General features: G+C 37.8%; 1 protein-coding gene across 1 annotated transcript; it reads right to left on the reverse strand.

The window, feature by feature from the left end:
• Nucleotides 1-1,242: 1,242 nt before the first annotated feature.
• SELE (selectin E) lies at nucleotides 1,243-16,357 on the reverse strand. The gene is made up of 14 exons (XM_007436612.3): nucleotides 15,656-16,357; nucleotides 12,400-12,593; nucleotides 11,333-11,431; nucleotides 10,225-10,611; nucleotides 9,383-9,490; nucleotides 9,081-9,266; nucleotides 8,422-8,607; nucleotides 8,121-8,306; nucleotides 7,611-7,796; nucleotides 7,309-7,494; nucleotides 6,125-6,235; nucleotides 4,792-4,813; nucleotides 4,632-4,687; nucleotides 1,243-2,649 (listed from the first exon to the last, which is right to left on the reverse strand). Exons 3-13 carry the CDS (start codon nucleotides 11,367-11,369, stop codon nucleotides 4,636-4,638), a joined length of 1,647 nt encoding a protein of 548 aa, XP_007436674.1. The 5' UTR covers nucleotides 11,370-11,431; nucleotides 12,400-12,593; nucleotides 15,656-16,357; the 3' UTR covers nucleotides 1,243-2,649; nucleotides 4,632-4,635.
• Nucleotides 16,358-18,708: the final 2,351 nt, after the last annotated feature.

Raw genomic sequence — 18,708 nt, forward strand, 5'->3', positions numbered from 1 at the left:
AGGAGGACCTGCCAGCGGATTGTAAATTAGGCTATGGAATTGAAAGAAATTCTCAGGAGAAAGCAGTAGTGAACTATGTCCATATTGTTGCTAAAAAAAACAGCATGGACATGTCTGTGTGATCACCAGAAGTTGCATTCTACGTGAGGGAGACAATAACTTTCCATATGGCTGGCTGAGTGACTGAGGACGATATGAACATTTTTTTAAAACCTCAAGTTCCCATAACAAGGATTGTAGGATAATTTGTTTTTTGTAGTCTGTGCTCAGTTTGTGATCTGTCCTTCCCTTTCTATTCTTTTCAGGGTTGATATCCAATTTCTGGTAAAGATTTGTGCCCCCCTTTATCCTTTCTTTTAGCTTTTAGGATAACTAGAGGCTCAATTCTCTAACAGATACGTAGGCATAGATGCAAACAGAGATGTACATATACATTCACTCATGCTGGTTTGTGTTTGAATCACAACCTAAGGAACCAATTTTAGCCTAGTGTGTTGTGTGAATGGGGCAAGTATGGTTACTTTATGATACATTGTATCATATGAAGCCAGAGACTCAGTAGGGCTGATTTTCAAAGTAGTCAAATTTTCAGAGTGTAAATTTTTCACAGGGAGGTTGAAAAACACTTGGAGCAGTGTGCAAAGGAGTTTTAGTGGACAGACAAAGCAAAGTCCAATTTAGTAATCCTGCCATTTCTGCTGGGGGAAAACATCCCCCAAACTAGTGAGGGGGACAGGAAAATGATCCCTTCCTTCTTTTCACTTTGTTTGAAGAAAAAAAAATTAGGGCAATCAGTGGACCTTCAGTAGAGTTGCTGAATGTGTCCGAGAAGTACCCAAATATCTCATCACAAGCTTCTGTAATGCCCCACCTGAAAGACTCTGTAGCCTGGCGTCTCAGTGATCTGGTTTCAGATTTTGAGACGTCCAATGGTTCTACCTTTACTGAATACTGTATCCGCTGATGTGTTAAGCTAACCAGCCAGTAGCTATGCCTAACTAGCGCCATCTACTGGCCACTGTCTTTTCTTCCTGTTAATACGTCAAGGGCATCATCTACGGTACAAAAGAGCCTTCAGTGTCTCCTGCCCCTGTCACAGGGAAATGCTCTTTTTGAACTGGAGTTTATAGCAGATGATCAGAATGATACCAACCAAGCCTCTATTGCTTGTGCCAGTGTAAGACAACTCATACATTCAGATTCAATGATACAAAATCCCAACATTATTTAGCGCTAGAATTATTTTATTATCTACACATTTATGGTTTAAAGCACAAAACACCGTTGGAATTAATTAATTTTAAATAAATAAAATACATATTATATATCATACTAAAACACAATTTTATTACGTTTCATATTTAATCCCCTTTAAATAAACTGTTATTTAAAAATAAGGAAAATACAAGCCACTGTGGGGTTAGATACTCATGTCTTTTCCAACACATTTCATGTTAAGCCTAACAAGCCATATGATGGCTTAGACCAATGTGTGAATCCAGGCAGAAAAGTGAAATAATCAAAATTACCAAATGGCAGAGTGAACAGAAATTCTAGATTGCATTTACAGATATGTGGATTTTCTCAGGAGGGCAGTGTCGATCCCTCAAGAGCATTTAACTATGGGCCTAAGTTAATAATAGATGTGCCTGCATTATTAGGTTCCTCCTTAATTTGATGTATGAATACTTCTAAACAAATTTCCTTTCTTTTTTTTTAAAAAAGATAGTTCTAAGTTTCCTTTGGAGGATTTTTTTTTAGAATTATTTTACCTATACTTTGCTTTGAGAACAGGTTTAGTCATTTTTGATTCACACAAAATTGTACACGTTACCCAAGAAATAAATACTATCAGTAATTTAGATAATACAGTACTAAATCCCATAGGGATGAAACATTTTAAATGTCTTGACTTGTTTCAAGAAACAAAATAATATTAGAGGACTACATTTTAGTATATTTCTGCAAGTTTAAGATTTGACAGCAATAATGAATTCTCCCATTCTGAAATTAATTTCAGTGTTACTTTGATAACTTTAAGAACTGTAGAAAATTATACCAAAACAATTAACACCTGCCTTTTCTATGTCAAAAGAGAACTGTGTCCGAAACGTGTTGTAGATAAGTATGGTTTATGCTTATAAAAACTTTAAATGTTGTACCAGACTAGTTAGTTACTCCCTGATAACTAACAGTTATGATTTTGGGCTGAAGCAAGAGGTCTCTTCTCGAAACATGGACACAAATGTCAAAATGCACAATTCTACATACACCTTTAACCACTTTATAAGTAATAAATTTGACGTCTTGAAAAGAGAATAAGTTGCCACCACCTTTGTACGAGATTCACAGACGTGAAAGGGCGCTATCGGAGCCCAGAGTATCAGAGGGCAGGAGACAGCCCACGTGGACTGCGTGCAAGGCCAGAAGGTATTCCATGCTGCTTGGACGGCTTATATTCTTCCTTGATATGTTGCCACTCGTAGACTCGGATTGTTGTGCTGGAACCGGATGCTTCCTCTCAAGGCGTTGTCATCAAGGAATCTTCCCCTCATCCATGTCCCTCACATCGAAAAGGCTTTCCAGAGGCAGCTGATCTCAGTCCATGGAGTAACTGGATATTATTGCAGAGACGTCCAAGTTCATTGGCTGAAAATAGCAAAACATAACAGTTTTGGATGCTCCTCCTTTCCATTTCCCTCCTTAGCTGTTCCAAATATTGGTGAAAAGAGATCAACATCCTATGGGTATAACAATATTTTATTTGCTGTTTTTAAAATTTGAATTCAGGACCAACTTTGTATGTTTTTTAATCCAAGAATTTCTGTGGCTAGTATGACACAGATGTTATTTGACATAACCATGTCAAATCATTCTTTTCTGCAGACTATTTCTGACCGCTGTTTAGGTCAATTTCCAGCCTTCCTCACTACTTAAAGCACCTGGTTCCGGATGTGGCTTTCTGAAAACAAAAAAAACTCTGTATGACTAAGCACATATGAATGTATGCCACAAGTACTTATGATGTTGTATGAGTATTTATTGTAACAATGTACGACTAAAAGATTCTTCACACCTCCCCTGGACTCTGTCTGCATCTCACATTTTGGGAAACCCTGCTCCAGAGATAGGGAATCTCTGGTCCTATAGATGTGACTGAAGATCTACCAGTAGCTACCAGTAGCTGGGGCTGCCAAATGTTGAGACGTCCTTTGCCAACATCTGCCCGACCACCGGGGTCTGACCCATCTGAATCCGTTGAACAGCAAGGAAGACCCTTCCCCCCACACCTCCCCACTACATTGGCTAAACGGTGCTGTTTGGACTGTCCTGAGCATTTTGCAGCTGAGTGAAAGCAGAACCACCCTGGTGAGGACTTCACAAGGGCAGCATTAGCTACCCTAAACTTTCTTCCATCATGATGGTGAATGTACAATGGGAAAAGCTATCATGGGCTAAGGATAAATAACAACAGTGGGTCAAGAAAACAGGGTTTTGAACACTACCAGTTAGAGAGTACCAGCCAGATTTCTAAAAAATCAGAAATGTACCTAGTTTGGAAAAAAATCTTCATTATTTATTAGTGCAGTCCTGCAGATGGTCATTGAGTTCTGCACCCATACAGGTAGACCTCACTTAAGGGTTGCTCTGTTTAGCGACCGTAGGAACTTGTGACGGTGCTGAAGAGGTAACTTTACAACCAGTCCTCATATTTATGACTGTCGCAGCGTCCCTGCAGCCATGTGATCGATATTCAGGCACTTTGCAACCAGCGGGTGTTTACGACCATTGCAGCGTCCTGTGGTCACGTGATTGCCATTTGCATACTTCACAGCTGGCTTCCGATAAGTAGAGTCAATGGAGGAGCCAGCAGTAAAGTCGCAAGCCATGGTCACTTAACCTGATGTCTCACTTAATGACCCATGGTGATTCGCTTAACAAATCAAATATGAAGTGACATCGCAAGTCTCTCGTGGTCACATGATGTGTTTGCTTAGTGACCACATTGCTTAGCAATGGAGTTGCCAGTCCCAATTGTAGTCGCTAAGCGAGAACTACCTGTGCTACCAGAGAAGTAGGTGTAAGCTTAAATGGAATCTGAAATTGTATAAATCCATTTTAAAAAGCATCATAAATAGAACAGATCAGCCCATTGAGCCCACTTTGCTCTGGTCCTTCCTGGACGAAGGTAGAAAAATCTATCCCATGGAACCCTGAAAGCCCCAGATCACTTTCTAAGGGCTCAGCGCTTAAATCTTAAATGTGCCTTAAATACTGTAATACTTTCTCAGTCAACCTGTCTCTTGATGGGAAAACAATATATCAATATTTCATAAATCAATATCCAGCCATGAAGTAAAATCTTCAAGCATTTTAAAAAGAAGATGTTCAGCTTTTTACTGAAACACGTGATTTAACATAAAATATGTGTGGTCTATTTTGGTGACCACTAGCTCTCTGGGCCTCAGGCAAAGCTCCTTTTGTCGGTCCTGCTACCTAATATCCGTTACTGGAAATGTGTTCCCTTGGCTATTTTCACATTATATGTAGTAAACACTCTACCTCCTGCAATGATCCATCATTCTATGTACCACTAAAATAAATAAACTATAGCTTTTTTCATAACTTACTTGATTAAACCAACTGAGCTTTGAAACTATCTTCTGAATGAAGGCTGGGGAAACTGCTGAAAAATACAGGAAAAATCATATAAGTTATTGGGCCTTACAACAATATGGCGACAGCCAAAAATTGCATTGGATTCTTTAAGAATCTGGAAAATGAACATACCTTGCAGGAGTGAATGTTTTTTCTGCAAGAGAGAAGGGCGATGGAGAAACAGAGAGAAACAAAAAAAGAAATTTAGTAAAGCGTTAAGACTCCCATTTCTTAGCAGTTTCTAATATAAACATATCTGAACTGTCTTCTATTCTGTAAAATATAAGAATATATATCAAAAATATTCTCATAATTCGGTTTTTAAATTAAGCTTGCTCTCATCTGTTATCAAGGTGAAGGTCCATTCTCATAACACTCACTCATAGAGTTAAATATGTTAGTACTTAGTTACTAATTTAATATGCTTAGAATCTGCTTTCTAAAAAACAGATAATATCAATCCAGGAACAGTTAAGCTAATAGTAACTGGGATTGCAGCAGTCATGAAGATGAAATGTAATCCTTCCATTGCGAATGGAAAAAGAAATCTCCCACTGGTTCCAACAGAGATTTTGTCTGAATGCACATACCAATTTCAGAGGAGAAACTTTCCACAGGATTGCAGCAAGAGTGAAAAAAGTTCAATTTTTCCTTCATGTCTGCGGCATGTAACAATTTATATTATTTGTATTTGTTTAAAGCAGACACATTAAATTTCAATGCACATTTATTATTGTTAATGTTATTAGACACTCTATCCTGCCTTTATTTATTTACACACACATACTCTCTCTCTCTCTCTCTCTCTCTCTCTCAAGGTGATGAACATACCTAATACTCTTGTCTCCTATTTTCCCCACAACAACAGCCCTGTGAGGTGGGTTAGAGTGACTGATTTATCCTGTAATTTGGCCATTTCTGCATAGTATTTGTGTCAGGATCCTCACAATCAATCAACTATCAATTTATGTCAACTATTAGATTTATTAGAGCTATTGACCTAGTTAGAATGTTTCCTTCTATAGGCCATAAAGTAGAGGTGTTTGGTTTGTTAAGAATGTCAGTTTATGTAGATTGCTTGCTCGTTCCTGCCTTAAAATAAGGGAGGGAGAGATTTAAGTAGACAGAGACAGACGGAACGTTACCGAGTTCTCAGGAATTCGCAAGGTCGTGCAGGCGTGAGACCAAGAAGAGATCCAAGGGAAGGTGTGAGAGGGACTGGAACTTGAAAGAAGGGAACCCGCAGGGAGGGGGGTTAAAAAGGAAACACTGAGAGCGGGTTTTCAGTTTCAGCAATCTATGGAACGCTGTATGCTTCTTCTCAGTAAAGAAACCTTTACTGGAATGGTCTAGTTTCCAGAGGATTTACTTGGATTGGAAATTGAGTGTTGCAGACTCTGACAATTTGCAGTTATAAATTTAATTATGTATTACCTTGCAATAATAGATTGTGAAAATGTCTTACTTTGTCTTTGAAGACGCTTTAGAATCCAGATGATAAATGATACCACTGACAGGACAGAGACCCCGACGACTGATGTACCAACTGCTAAGAAAGTCCCAAGTGCTGCAGAAGCTAAAATTTGAAAATTGGAACAAATTAGAAGGCTGTACAAATCCATCCTGCTTACTTTGCATCTATTTTTCTAGATAAATATGTTTTCTTTCCCCTTACGTTTTGATAGTATTCCCCTACAGCAACAGTTTACTTGGAACTGTGCATATTATTCTAGTAGAGAAACTCCTGTTTCCTGTGTGAGGTCGATCTTCCAAAATTCATGTATCTTCCCTTGGAGCATGGATGCAAAAACGATGGCCCATCAGCAACCCTCTTGTGTTCCTGAAGGCCAGACCAGAGTAAGTGTTGTGAAAAACTAGGGCTCTGGGTTGTTTTTTGCATGTTGGGGAGGATTTACAAGGCAAAATGGCTGCCTTTAATTTTCAGGTGCTTAAGCCCCCAAATTCATGCATTTAAATGCTTGAACTCTCCTCCCAAATAATAATTTATTGTCTCTTTCAAAGTCTAGTACTAATCTGTATAATTTTGCTGGATATCCTAGGACATTGTTAAATAAGAATCTGCTATTTCCTCAAGAGGGGTTACAAGCTGAAGAACCTGAGGCTTAACTTCAGGGCAGCTTAAAAAAGAATTCAGTTGTGTTTACTGCAGCCAATATAAATTATATTTTAACAAGATTTCTATTGCTGTTTTAGATTTTGGGATAAATTCCCTATAAAAAATTCTTCAATTCCAATGTCCTTTTCTTGACAGTTCTGATGCATTGAAATTCATAATAATCTAAGGGATGATCTATCAGTGGAATCAAAGGGAGCTGTCTAGTTTAAACTGTAAGATCCTTTTTTCCATGTTGAAAATATAACTCTTTATAAATATAAATTATATAAAATATAAACACTACTTTCTATATCTTATGTGCACATTCTTTCCTAACAAAAGGGTATAAAATTCAAAGGTTCTGATTCTTTATCAACATATTCCATATGTACCCACTGTTCTATAGAATCGCCCCGAATCAAAGAAATCATATAATACTGCTCGATAATACATTTCTTTGATAAGATATTCCCTAATTAGAGCAAATGTATTGAGGAGAAAAATGGCAAGTTCTCAATGCTTTTAAATTTTACCTTCACATGTAGGAACTGGATCAGACCATTCACCATCTGATGAACAGTGAATCCGGGATGCTCCTTTCAAGATGTAACCCTCCACGCAACTAAATTCATAGACTGACTTGTAAGTTGGATCTGTATCAGCGGAGGAATGTTTGACTTCTCCCATTTCAGGAGGCTGCACTGCTGCACATTTTACTGCTGGAAATAAACACAGCCCACACTACAATTAACTTTGATGATAAATGGGACAATTCTATACAGGTAAAAATGAATCCCCTGGGAAAACAATACTAGGACCTAAGATAAGACGGTACCTTCACATTCTGGCTGTGAGTCATCCCAGTGTCCAGAAGCACCACACTGGAGTTCACTGGATCCATTCAGTTTAAATCCTTCTCCACAAGCAAACCTGCAGGTTGAATTCCAGGCAAAGTTTGCAGAAGGATCAGAGCAGTTCATGGAGCCATTAGCTGGAGGCTGTAGTTCACTGCAATGCACAGCTGTAAATGACAGAGTTTGAATTATCACTTAGGGTGAAAAACATAGTGTGTGTTATATTTTCAGGATATATATAATTATACACATAGAGATGAGTTTGGGGTTAAGATTGTATAAGTGGGAAATGAAGTTATTGACTTTGATATGTTCATGCTTCAAAGGGTTGGAAATTACAAATACAGTATTTCTACATCATAAAGATGCTTATTTCATAAAATTCTGGTAAAATCCCTGTCTCCACAATAAATATGAAAAATGAATCCAGGGATGCACATAACACCAATAACCAAAATAGATTACTAAATAGTCTGATTTCTGTCTCTTACCTTCACAAACAGGAATGGGCTGTGTCCAGTGGCCATCTGATGAACACTGAATCTGTGGTGATCCTCTTAAAATGTAGCCCTTTTCACATGCAAAATCACAGATTGACGTATACTTCAGTTCCGTGTCATTATGGGAACAATTCACAATGCTTCCTTCTGACTGAGGCAGTGCTTTACATTTCACCACTGAAACAGAGGCAGATCATGCCATATGTTACTCCATATATGGTCAAAGAAACGCACATAGAAAACCAATGAACTCTGTGCGAGTGCAGGTAAGCCAATAAGATAAAACGTTTACCTTCACATGTGGGCTCCTGTCCATCCCATTCTCCAGATGCACCACACTGGAGCATACTGGGGCCTTTCAAAAAGAAACCTTCTTTGCAAAAAAAATTGCAAGACGAATTCCAGGTATAATTTTCAGAGGAGTTGGAGCAACTGTAGAAACCATGAGCAGGCTTCTGTAGTACATGACATTCCACAACTAAAAACAGAATTGTACGATGTTAGATTTTGGCATTTTCCTCAGTCAACAAGATGTATAATGGCTGAAGCCGTACTACAATTGTGAATTCTTCATCGCAGTACGGAGGAAATTTACGTTCCATTATCTATCATTTATTGCAATAACAATGATTACAATAAGTGACAGATAATGGAATGTAAATTGGGATACAGTCACTGAGTGGAGGTGGTGTCTGTTCTCCGCCCCACCTGCCTCAAAGTTTTATTTTTGCTAAATTGAAAATATTAAGAAACCTCCGTGTATTTGCAAAATAAAATCCACCTTTGCTGAATGAGTGGATGGTTCTGAGTGTCTTGAGACACATTCTTATGATTTCAACTGAAAGTAGCACAAAACAAATTGATAGCTAAATGAATGTTTCTATTTCAACAGTGCCGACTTAGACAATTCTCTTTGGGGTTCACTGTGTTTCAGTGGCTAAATTTACATACCTTTACAGGATGGAGGTGGTGCAGACCATTTTCCAGAATAGGTACACGTTATTGATTCCATCCCAGTTGGTTTGTAACCTTCCTTGCATTCAATGTCACAAGAAGAGTGAAAGCCAAAATCCTGTACTGGATGTTTGCATGTAAAGATACCTTGATCTGGGTCTTTCAGTTGATCGCAAGTAATTACTACAAAAGAACAGAAGAGTTTGGATAAGGCACTTGTTCCAAAGCTAATATATTAAATGGACAGAATTAAAAATCCACAATGTATTTGAACTAACTAAATGACTAATCAATCATACCATGTTCACAGTCACGCCCATAGAAACCTTCTTTGCACTGGCAGGTATAATTGTTAATTGTCTCTATACATTCACCACGACCGCTGCAGGAATTTGGAGTACAAGAGGCTGCAAGACAATTAAGCAGATTACATTATGAAAATGATACAGTAAAGATATTGCGGCACAACATTTTTCTATTATAACAGCATAGTAGAATCCCTTATTTCCCTTTCAGAAGGAAGGAGGAAAACTATGTTTCTGTCTTGAAGATTCATTTTCCCCTTTTTTGGCTTTTTGTCTTTTGATGCTCTTTTTTTTTTACATTCTCTGCTGTATTGTATAAATTTCAGTGGAAACATTTTCCACAGTGCAAAGAAGAAAAACAAAAACAAAACAGAAACAGAAACAGACATTTACATAAATTACAAGGGTTTTTACAATTTCTTGCTTTTATGCAAAACTCTTCCCACAATTTCTTTCATATGACTTCCCCATATTAATACCCTATCATTGCACATCACAGGATACATCTAAATATAACTGTCCTATGTTAATTTGCATGGACTTCCATTTATAGTCACCAACAATTATTACAGCTGACATTTTAAAAAATATTAATATAGCTCTTTGAAATATTTGAAGCCGTTTCCATACAATGAAATCATTCCAAATATGGTCATATTCTTACAAAGGCCCATTGATACTTATTAGTTGGTTTACATCAAGTATGGTTTAATCTGGATCTAACCCCTTATTTTTCAATCCTTACAACAGTCCTAAAAATAGATATGTCGTTTTCCTAGTGAAAAAGGAAATCTTTTGGTTGCATAAATATTAATCAAATTGATATCAATCCATACCATTATAGCACAAAGCTCTTTTAGGTTTATGACATGGTTCATCGTTCCACTTTCCTGAATCTTTTGTTCGCTTTATATAGATTTCCACACAGTCCTCATTCTTCCTTTGGTTGTTTGGTTCACCTTGAGCCCAGTTTATAGCTTCTTCAGTCAGTGGCTTGTTTGTTCCAACCCATCTCCATTCATTCTCAATTTTTCGGATTCCAATCCAATAGTAATTTGAATTTCTAGGAAACGTTGCATTTAAGTGGTGAATTTCCTCTCTATTCTGAATAGCAACCAAATGGGTAAAATGGGTTTTACACCATTTCTCTGCTTCTTGGTAATTCATGTCTTTCTCTGAAGAGTGGTACGTCCAGCCATTGCTGTCCTTAAATAATAAAAGTCCTAAAATGAGAGATATCAACAAATTGCTGTATTAGAATTGAGCTATCTGAGCTAAACATAAGCCCTGCACACCAGAAATGTGTTCATGCTAAAAGAAGGCAGGAATAAAAGTAGGGGGCTAACTTAAGAGGATAACTGTGGGAGGAGGAATGGTATGGCTTAAAAATGGGATGAGAGACAACCATGCCTGCCTACGAAGAGGCTGAAAAAGGAAGAGAGCAGAAAGCTACCAGCCATTTGCCCAGAATGGTCTTCTAGTATGGAATGGAACCTGATGCTGTTTTAGTGGAATCCAAAGGATTTCATTAAGAAAATGGAATGAAAAGAAAGCGGATGCAATATAACCAGTGGTCTAGAAAAGATGGAAAGAGGGAACAGACAAGAATGTTGGTCTGAGTTTTCAGAATAATGAAAATGAAGAGAAAAATGAACCTGGCGATAACTTTCTCCTTCTGAGACTTTGGAAACTATGAGGAGGGGATGTCAGGGAGGAGAAACTGGTAGATTTTTGATGTAATTCACCCTCATACAAACATACCCTGCACTTTCTACATTAGCTTGCTCTCTGTTTTTAGTCAAATATTTTTTCTAGTTTGTATTTTTAGTGTAATTTAAAAAAACTGCAAAATAAGATTCCTGTTTCAGTGAAAAGAAACTCATAGCAAGAAATGTTGCTTCCATCTCAGTCTAGAAGGTTTCCTACTTTGAAACACTCACTTACCATAGCTAAGGATGGAGAGAAAGTAAAAGGTATTCATCACGGGAGAAACAATCTTAAAAGCCTCTCTTTATTTTCTTGTTGGAGGTGCTACGGTATGAGCTGTATAAAAAAACAATAATTAAGATAGTAGATACTTGTAAATTTATAAGGGAAGTAATGGGTTTTCTCAAGTGTGTGTGTGTCTATGTGTGTGTGCATGTATGTGTGTGTATAATCATACAACAATTCATATGCAGTTATAAAGATTCAACTTGAAATCAAAACAAAAGTAGCAGTTAAAACTCATCCGTCTTCTGAGATACAAAGCACTTTTTCCCCCTCTTAAACATTTCCTTCACCCCAGTTATCGGCCACAAACTGCTTAGGGAGATTACGGTTTCTCTTCCCTGATCCTTTTCAAAAGAGGTAGACTGAATCTGTTTGAAAAACTTTCAATATAAGGCTGGATGCTGTAAATACAAAACTGGAGCCAGAAAAATGTTGGACTGGAGGAAACATGGCCAGTATTCTGCATGCATTCTTTTTTAAAGTGTAGAGTTAAAACAGTTTATCCCCTTTTTTCCTGAACCTGCCTCCCAAATGCATTGAAGTGGCAATTCCCAGCTAGATTGGCTTTTGATTTTATTGAATGGGAAGTAGCCATGCGGGCTGCCAATTCTGGGAATTGCAGTTCCAACCATTAGGAGAAGATTACTTTCTGGAAATACCTAAGAATTTAAAATATGAACATTACAAAGTGAGGCCTACAAATTGTATGTTAGACTTGTGAGACTTGCCAAACACAGATTGGCATTGGTTCTCTGTTGAATTTATAGTTTAATTTTAAAGGCAGATTAATGTGAAAAATAATATATATTTAATAATATATATAATACATTCATTTCTTTGATCCTGCAATGTAAACATGTCTATTTTCTAAAGAAATTAAGCAAATTATAATTTTAAGAGAGAATGAATGCTGTGGTTACTCATGTGGCCGTTTTCTATTCAACTTTCCCTCTGGCATCTTTTGAAAAATAATAAAAAAAAAGCTTTCAAAGTTGTTGTTTTTTTTTTTTTTTACTTACCAAGAGCAACTGTGGAATGTGAAATCTTATTTCTAATTAGTTCAACAGAATAGTTGTCTTGCGTCTCTTCTGCAGACTCAGGACTTCAGGCTTTATGCTGACACAGTTTACAGCTTTAAGTGGTTGACTGTTGACTTATTGCTCAGCCCACAGCCTAATATAGGAGTCTCCCTTCTCCTGCCTCTTTGGAAATCCTATGACACATCCAACAGGATATTACCACAAAGAAAGTGAGAATTTCCCTAGGTAGGAAAAAAAAACTCCTTGGAATATCCGTGATGTTAGAGCATTGAGACCACCTCCCTGTCTTTTCCGTCAGAAAACACTGTCATGATGAATATCTGATTTGAATTCCTGGACACAAATGTTTATTTAATTAATCCTTGCTAAAAAAAATGAAGTTTCTTGGTTGATGCAGCTATTCTTGGAGCTGGGCTTATCCTTACATAAAAAGGAAGACTACTGTAAACTAAGATAACTCAAGTTTTATAATTAAAATAAATTATTCCAGTGAACTAAATTTACATATATTATGTACTTATTTCATCTGCATTAAAATCAAATTTTAAAATATTTTTATAGATAGTTCCAGAAGTTAGGGGGAAATGTTATCTTTATCTATCTCAGATACCCAGGTGAAAGTTGAATGCTACAGTCAATATCTTAAAATAAATAGAACTATTTTTGCTGTTGGGATATTTTATCTTAATTTCACATTATTGAATTGTTGCATGTAGGAATAATTGTCTAAATGTTGGATCCATTCAGAACCTAATCTATGGTAAAAATAAAGTAAATCTGTAACTTGACCCCTTCCTTTCATTCAAATCTATCGTCTGTCTGTCTGTCTGTCTGTCTGTCTGTCTGTCTGTCTGTCTATCTATCTATCTATCTATCTATCTATCTATCTATCTATCTATCTATCTATCATCAGAGTTGAATGAAAAGTGAGGCCTCCAATGTTATAAGAAGCCAACACATGGCGGTACTGATGTGCTAGAAACTGTGACGTGTTCCTTAGCCTCTGTTGGTGGGAAGTTGCTGTGAGAAAAAGTTTCATTGCTATTGTTTCTGAAATGGATACCTACAGTGGGGGAAAAAAGTATTTAGTCAGCCACCAATTGTGCAGGTTCTCCCACTTAAAAAGATGAGAGAGGCCTGTAATTTTCATCATAGGTATACCTCAACTATGAGAGACAAAATGGGGGAAAAAATCCAGAAAATCACATTGTCTGATTTTTAAAGAATTTATTTGCAAATCATGGTGGAAAATAAGTATTTGGTCACCTACAAACAAGCAAGATGTCTGGCTCTCACAGACCTGTAACTACTTCTTTAAGAGGCTCCTCTGTCCTCCACTCATTACCTGTAGTAATGGCACCTGTTTGACCTTGTTATCAGTATAAAAGACATCTGTCCACAACCTCAAACAATCACACTCCAAACTCCACTATGGCCAGGACCAAAGAGCTGTTGAAGGACACCAGAAACAAAATTGTAGACCTGCACCAGGCTGGGAAGACTGAATCTGCAATAGGCAAGCAGCTTGGTGTGAAGAAATCAACTGTGGGAGCAATAATTAGAAAATGGAAGACATATAAGACCACTGATAATCTCCCTCGATCTGGGGCTCCATGCAAGATCTCACCCCGTGGGGTCAAAATGATGACAAGAACAGTGAGCAAAAATCCCAGAACCACACAGGGGGACCTAGTGAATGACCTGCAGAGAGCTGGGACCAAAGTAACAAAGGCTACCATCGGTAACACACTATGCCGCCAGGGACTCAAATCCTGCAGTGCCAGACGTGTCCCCCTGCTTAAGCCAGTACATGTCTGGGCCCGTCTGAAGTTTGCTAGAGAGCATTTGGATGATCCAGAAGAGGATTGGGAGAATGTCATATGGTCAGATGAAACCAAAGTAGAACATTTTGGTCTAAACTCAACTCGTCGTGTTTGGAAGAGAGAGAATGCTGAGTTGCATCCAAAGAACACCATATCTACTGTGAAGCATGGGGGTGGAAACATCATGCTTTGGGGCTGTTTTTCTGCAAAGGGACCAGGACAACTGATCCGTGTAAAGGAAAGAATGAATGGGGCCATGTATCGTGAGATTTTGAGTGAACATCTCCTTCCATCAGCAAGGGCGTTGAAGATGAAACATGGCTGCGTCTTTCAGCATGACAATGATCCCAAACGCACCGCCTGGGCAACGAAGGAGTGGCTTCATAAGAAGCATTTCAAGGTCCTGGAGTGGCCTAGCCAGTCTCCAGATCTCAACCCCATGGAAAACCTTTGGAGGGAGTTGAAAGTCTGTGTTGCCCAGCGACAGCCCCAAAACATCACTGCTCTAGAGGAGATCTGCATGGAGGAATGGGCCACAATACCAGCAACAGTGTGTGAAAACCTTGTGAAGACTTACAGAAAACGTTTGACCTCTGTCATTGCCAACAAAGGATATATAACAAAGTATTGAGATGAACTTTTGATATTGACCAAATACTTATTTTCCACCATGATTTGCAAATAAATTCTTTAAAAATCAGACAATGTGATTTTCTGGATTTTTTTCCCCATTTTGTCTCTCATAGTTGAGGTATACCTATGATGAAAATTACAGGCCTCTCTCATCTTTTTAAGTGGGAGAACTTGCACAATTGGTGGCTGACTAAATACTTTTTTGCCCCACTGTACAGTAAGTACTCATCAGTGTGTTTTAAGCAACACACCCTAACTGAATTTTTAAGTCCTTGAAGGGATCCCTCTAATTGAAATTCACTACCAAATTCATTTTGTGTATGGCAATGACTGCGTTGATGTGAGTACTGTGCATCATTGGGCCACAAAAATATAAAGATGGTGAACTGGGAAGAGTTGAAGGTGAAGAATTTCTTCACAACATTGTGATAGCCAATGAAATAGGCGCTCATCATTATGACTCAATACTGGTGTCAGTCCATAGAAAATCATCACAAACTTTCATCTGTGGCAAAAAAAAAAAAAAAAAAAAATCAAGCTTCAGCAGGAAAATTCATGGTTACAGACTTTTGGGATGCAAATAATATTATTTACAAGGATTTCTTTGAACCTGGCTCCATTATCAACTTAGAACATTATACTGCAACACTCAAAACTTTGAAATATTGATTAAGCAGAGTTCAGAAGCACAAGAAAGAAATTTTGCTGGAACATGACAATGCCAGTCCTCACACTTAACAAGCTACTCAAGAGGCAATTCTAAAGTCTCACTATCTTACCCCAAATGCCATGCAGTCCAGAACTGGTGTCATGCAACTTCCAACTTTTCCCAAAATGGAAGAAATACCTTTATGGGTGTTTTTTTTTTATTCAAATGAAGAGACAGAAAGTAATGTCAGGACCTGGTTGAAGAGAAAAAAATGTGGAGTTCTTTCATGACAGCTTTAAGAAGTTAGCCTATCATTGGCAGAAGTGAATGACAAATAGTGGGGATGTGTAAATATGGCTAACAAAAGAGCTCATTTCAAGGGTTTATCTTTCAACGATTCTTTTTCTGTTTAATTATGGAAGTGGAGTCATTCCTTTTTATTCAGGCCATCCAGCCAGCCATCTATCCTTTCTTCTAGGAACTCGGGACAGTAAAAATAACCCTCCTCCCTCTAATTTTAACTTTATAAAACCTTGTGAGATAGGTTAGGTTTGAGAGTTAGGGCTGACCCACATTCATCCACTGAGTAGCTGTGGCTGAACTTGTCTGTCCCTGATCCTAGTTTGTTACCTTGATTCCTGCCCCATAGTGATTGCCTTTGTAACCCCAGATACAATCCAGATCTATTTCCTCCTCATGTGCAGGATCATTTACTTAGATTTAAGGACTTCCTGTTCTAAGGCTAGCCATGGCCCAACACAGTAATAATATTTTTATGATTTGAATGAAAGATACAATAATTTAATTTCTCTTTTTTTCCACAAATGTATTACGATTAATAACTATAGCAAATAATACTGCAAGACTTGTAGCTGATCTCATTTGAAATGAAGTTCATAAGGACTTTCGGTGTGTTCACAGGAGAATTTGACAATAATTTGAGGATATCTGAATGTGTCTTACCAGTATGTTGTATATGCTTAGTAATACTGTTCTTGGCCTTTTTCTTGGTATGGTTAACAAATCAGTACAGAACTTCCCTTAAAGTTCTTTGCTTCTTGGTTTTACCACTCTTAAGGGTATACTTTTTTCTTCAAAGGTTGCATTTCAGAATTGATTGTGCCTACTATTTTCCAATTTTCTTCTAAAATTTCCCCTGCAGTTACAGACATAAACTCTTAATATTTCTTTATAGAAGAGATTCTTGTTTGGATACAGAGAAAAAGAGGTTTTGGAATGTATGCTATGTTTTGTTGCAGTATTTTTAACATACCCTAAAAATGTGACTCCAAACCTTTTCTAACAATTCACATTCACATCACATGCAGGAAAAGGTTTCTGTCTTGCTATCCCCTTTCAAGTGTAAAGGTCTTACAGTACTATAAATGTTATTTAATACTGCAAATGAGATGTACCATCTCTGGATAGTTTTGAACAAGTTCTAATTTCTGCTGAAACTGATGGGGGCTGTTCCTAACAACCATTTAAATAAATTGACTGCGATCCTAACGATGCCTTCTTCTAACAAAAAGGGCTGAGCTGCATCATTAAACTGCAGTCCCCACAGATTCAGTTTAAATGTTTTTCCTGAAATCGGCATTAAGAAAAGAGGTCCCTAAGTTCTGAAAAAGATAACAGGCATTCCTACAGAACGGTAGGAGCAGCTTCCTATCAAGCAACACTTCTAGAATGAACCAATACAGAAGCCCTCCTCAGACATTGCCACAAAGTATGCATCACACCACACAAGCCATGCTAAGCAGCCCCTCTCTTCTGAGCAGGGGTTGAACGGGATGACCTCTAAGGCCCCTTCCAACCACATGATTCCAGGGTTCAGTGTCCACAGGGGAGTCCAAATAGACACTATGGTGGTGGATATGGACCTCAATCCAAGCCCTGTCTCTTTGTAGATGCACCAGTGTAGGAACACAGACGTGATGCCACGTCTGCCATCTTGTTCAATTTGATTTCTTCCATAGCCACTGCTGCTGGGAGCCACACACACTTTGAACATAACAGTCTACATGTAGCATGCAAACCTGGTATGATTTCCGATTACTGTATTCCTCTACTGTCTATCCCAATATTTGTCTGTCTTTCTCTCGTGTCCTTCCTTCCTTTAGAAAATCAGTTTCTACCCCAATTCCCTGCTTTTAGGAAAAGGAGACAGTGACTTTTCAGTGAATAATATCTAAAGGGCATACATGTTTTTTCAGTTATTTCCCACTTTTCTACTAGAATTCCTAATAAACTCAAATCTCTTCTGAAGCTGCTTTTAGGAGTTTATTTATTATTTATTAGATTTATATCCCTCCAGGAGCTCAAGGGGCCATACATAGCACTTCCTCCTCCAATTTTTCCCAGCAACAACCCTGTGAAGTGGATTGAGCTGAGAGAGTCTGACTGGCCTAAAGTCACCCTGTGAGCTTCTGTGGCTTAAGGGTTGACGTGAACCTGGTCTTGCCAGCCCTAACCCAGCACCTTAACCAAGCCTTAACACAGATTTCCATATGATATTTAGGTTGCCTCTGAAGGAGGGTGATATATAAATGCTAAGCCATCATTGCTGAATGTTCTTTGACTTTTGCATCACATGTTCACAAGTATATTGCTCATAATTTTTATCAGGATTTTTTTCTAATGAAGTGCTATGTCAAACATCTGAAAACTCACTTGCGCAATGTATGCATTTTAATAGTTGTATTGATTTTACTTTAGCGACTTTCCTTGTTGGGAGCTGCTTAAATTAAGACTTTGTTTTGTTGACTGGAACTCTCAGAATGACTGCTAGTAATTTCACTGAAATAAATCATCAGTGGAGTTCCAAGAAGGAAGGAAACTCCACCAGACGGTTGGCTTGGGGCTCAGAAATATCTTTCCTGTGCAATGGCCAAGCAAGACTTTGTCTGTTGATAAGCCAGAAAAAATATTACTGTAATATTTTAAAAACTCCCAACAAATTATATTTTTCCTTGCAAGCTTATCAAAACTAGAGAAGCATTAACTGGTGTTAAAAATTATACACCGACATATATACACACAAACATTTATTTATCTATTCACCATATTTATATAGCCATCCATCTCACAAAAGAGTGACTCTGGGTAGCATACACAGTCAATTAAAAACCCATAAATATATATAAAAACAATCATTAAAACTATGAAAACTATAACAAAAAA

This window comes from Python bivittatus, unplaced genomic scaffold (assembly GCF_059951505.1).
Source record: "Python bivittatus isolate LINGU-HERP-01145 unplaced genomic scaffold, Pbiv_v1 ctg000700_np1212, whole genome shotgun sequence".
NCBI classification, from domain to species: domain Eukaryota; kingdom Metazoa; phylum Chordata; class Lepidosauria; order Squamata; family Pythonidae; genus Python; species Python bivittatus.

Bases quoted from the DNA above. Each gene is read 5' to 3' on its own strand.
- SELE (XM_007436612.3), bottom strand. From the start codon at position 11,369: ATGAATACCTTTTACTTTCTCTCCATCCTTAGCTATG. The intron at 9,491-10,224 runs GTATGGATTGAT...ATTGTCTTGCAG, and splicing joins AAGAGCTTTGTGCTATAATG to CCTCTTGTACTCCAAATTCC. The intron at 7,797-8,120 runs GTAAGAGACAGA...TGTCATTTACAG, and splicing joins GCCCATTCCTGTTTGTGAAG to CTGTGCATTGCAGTGAACTA.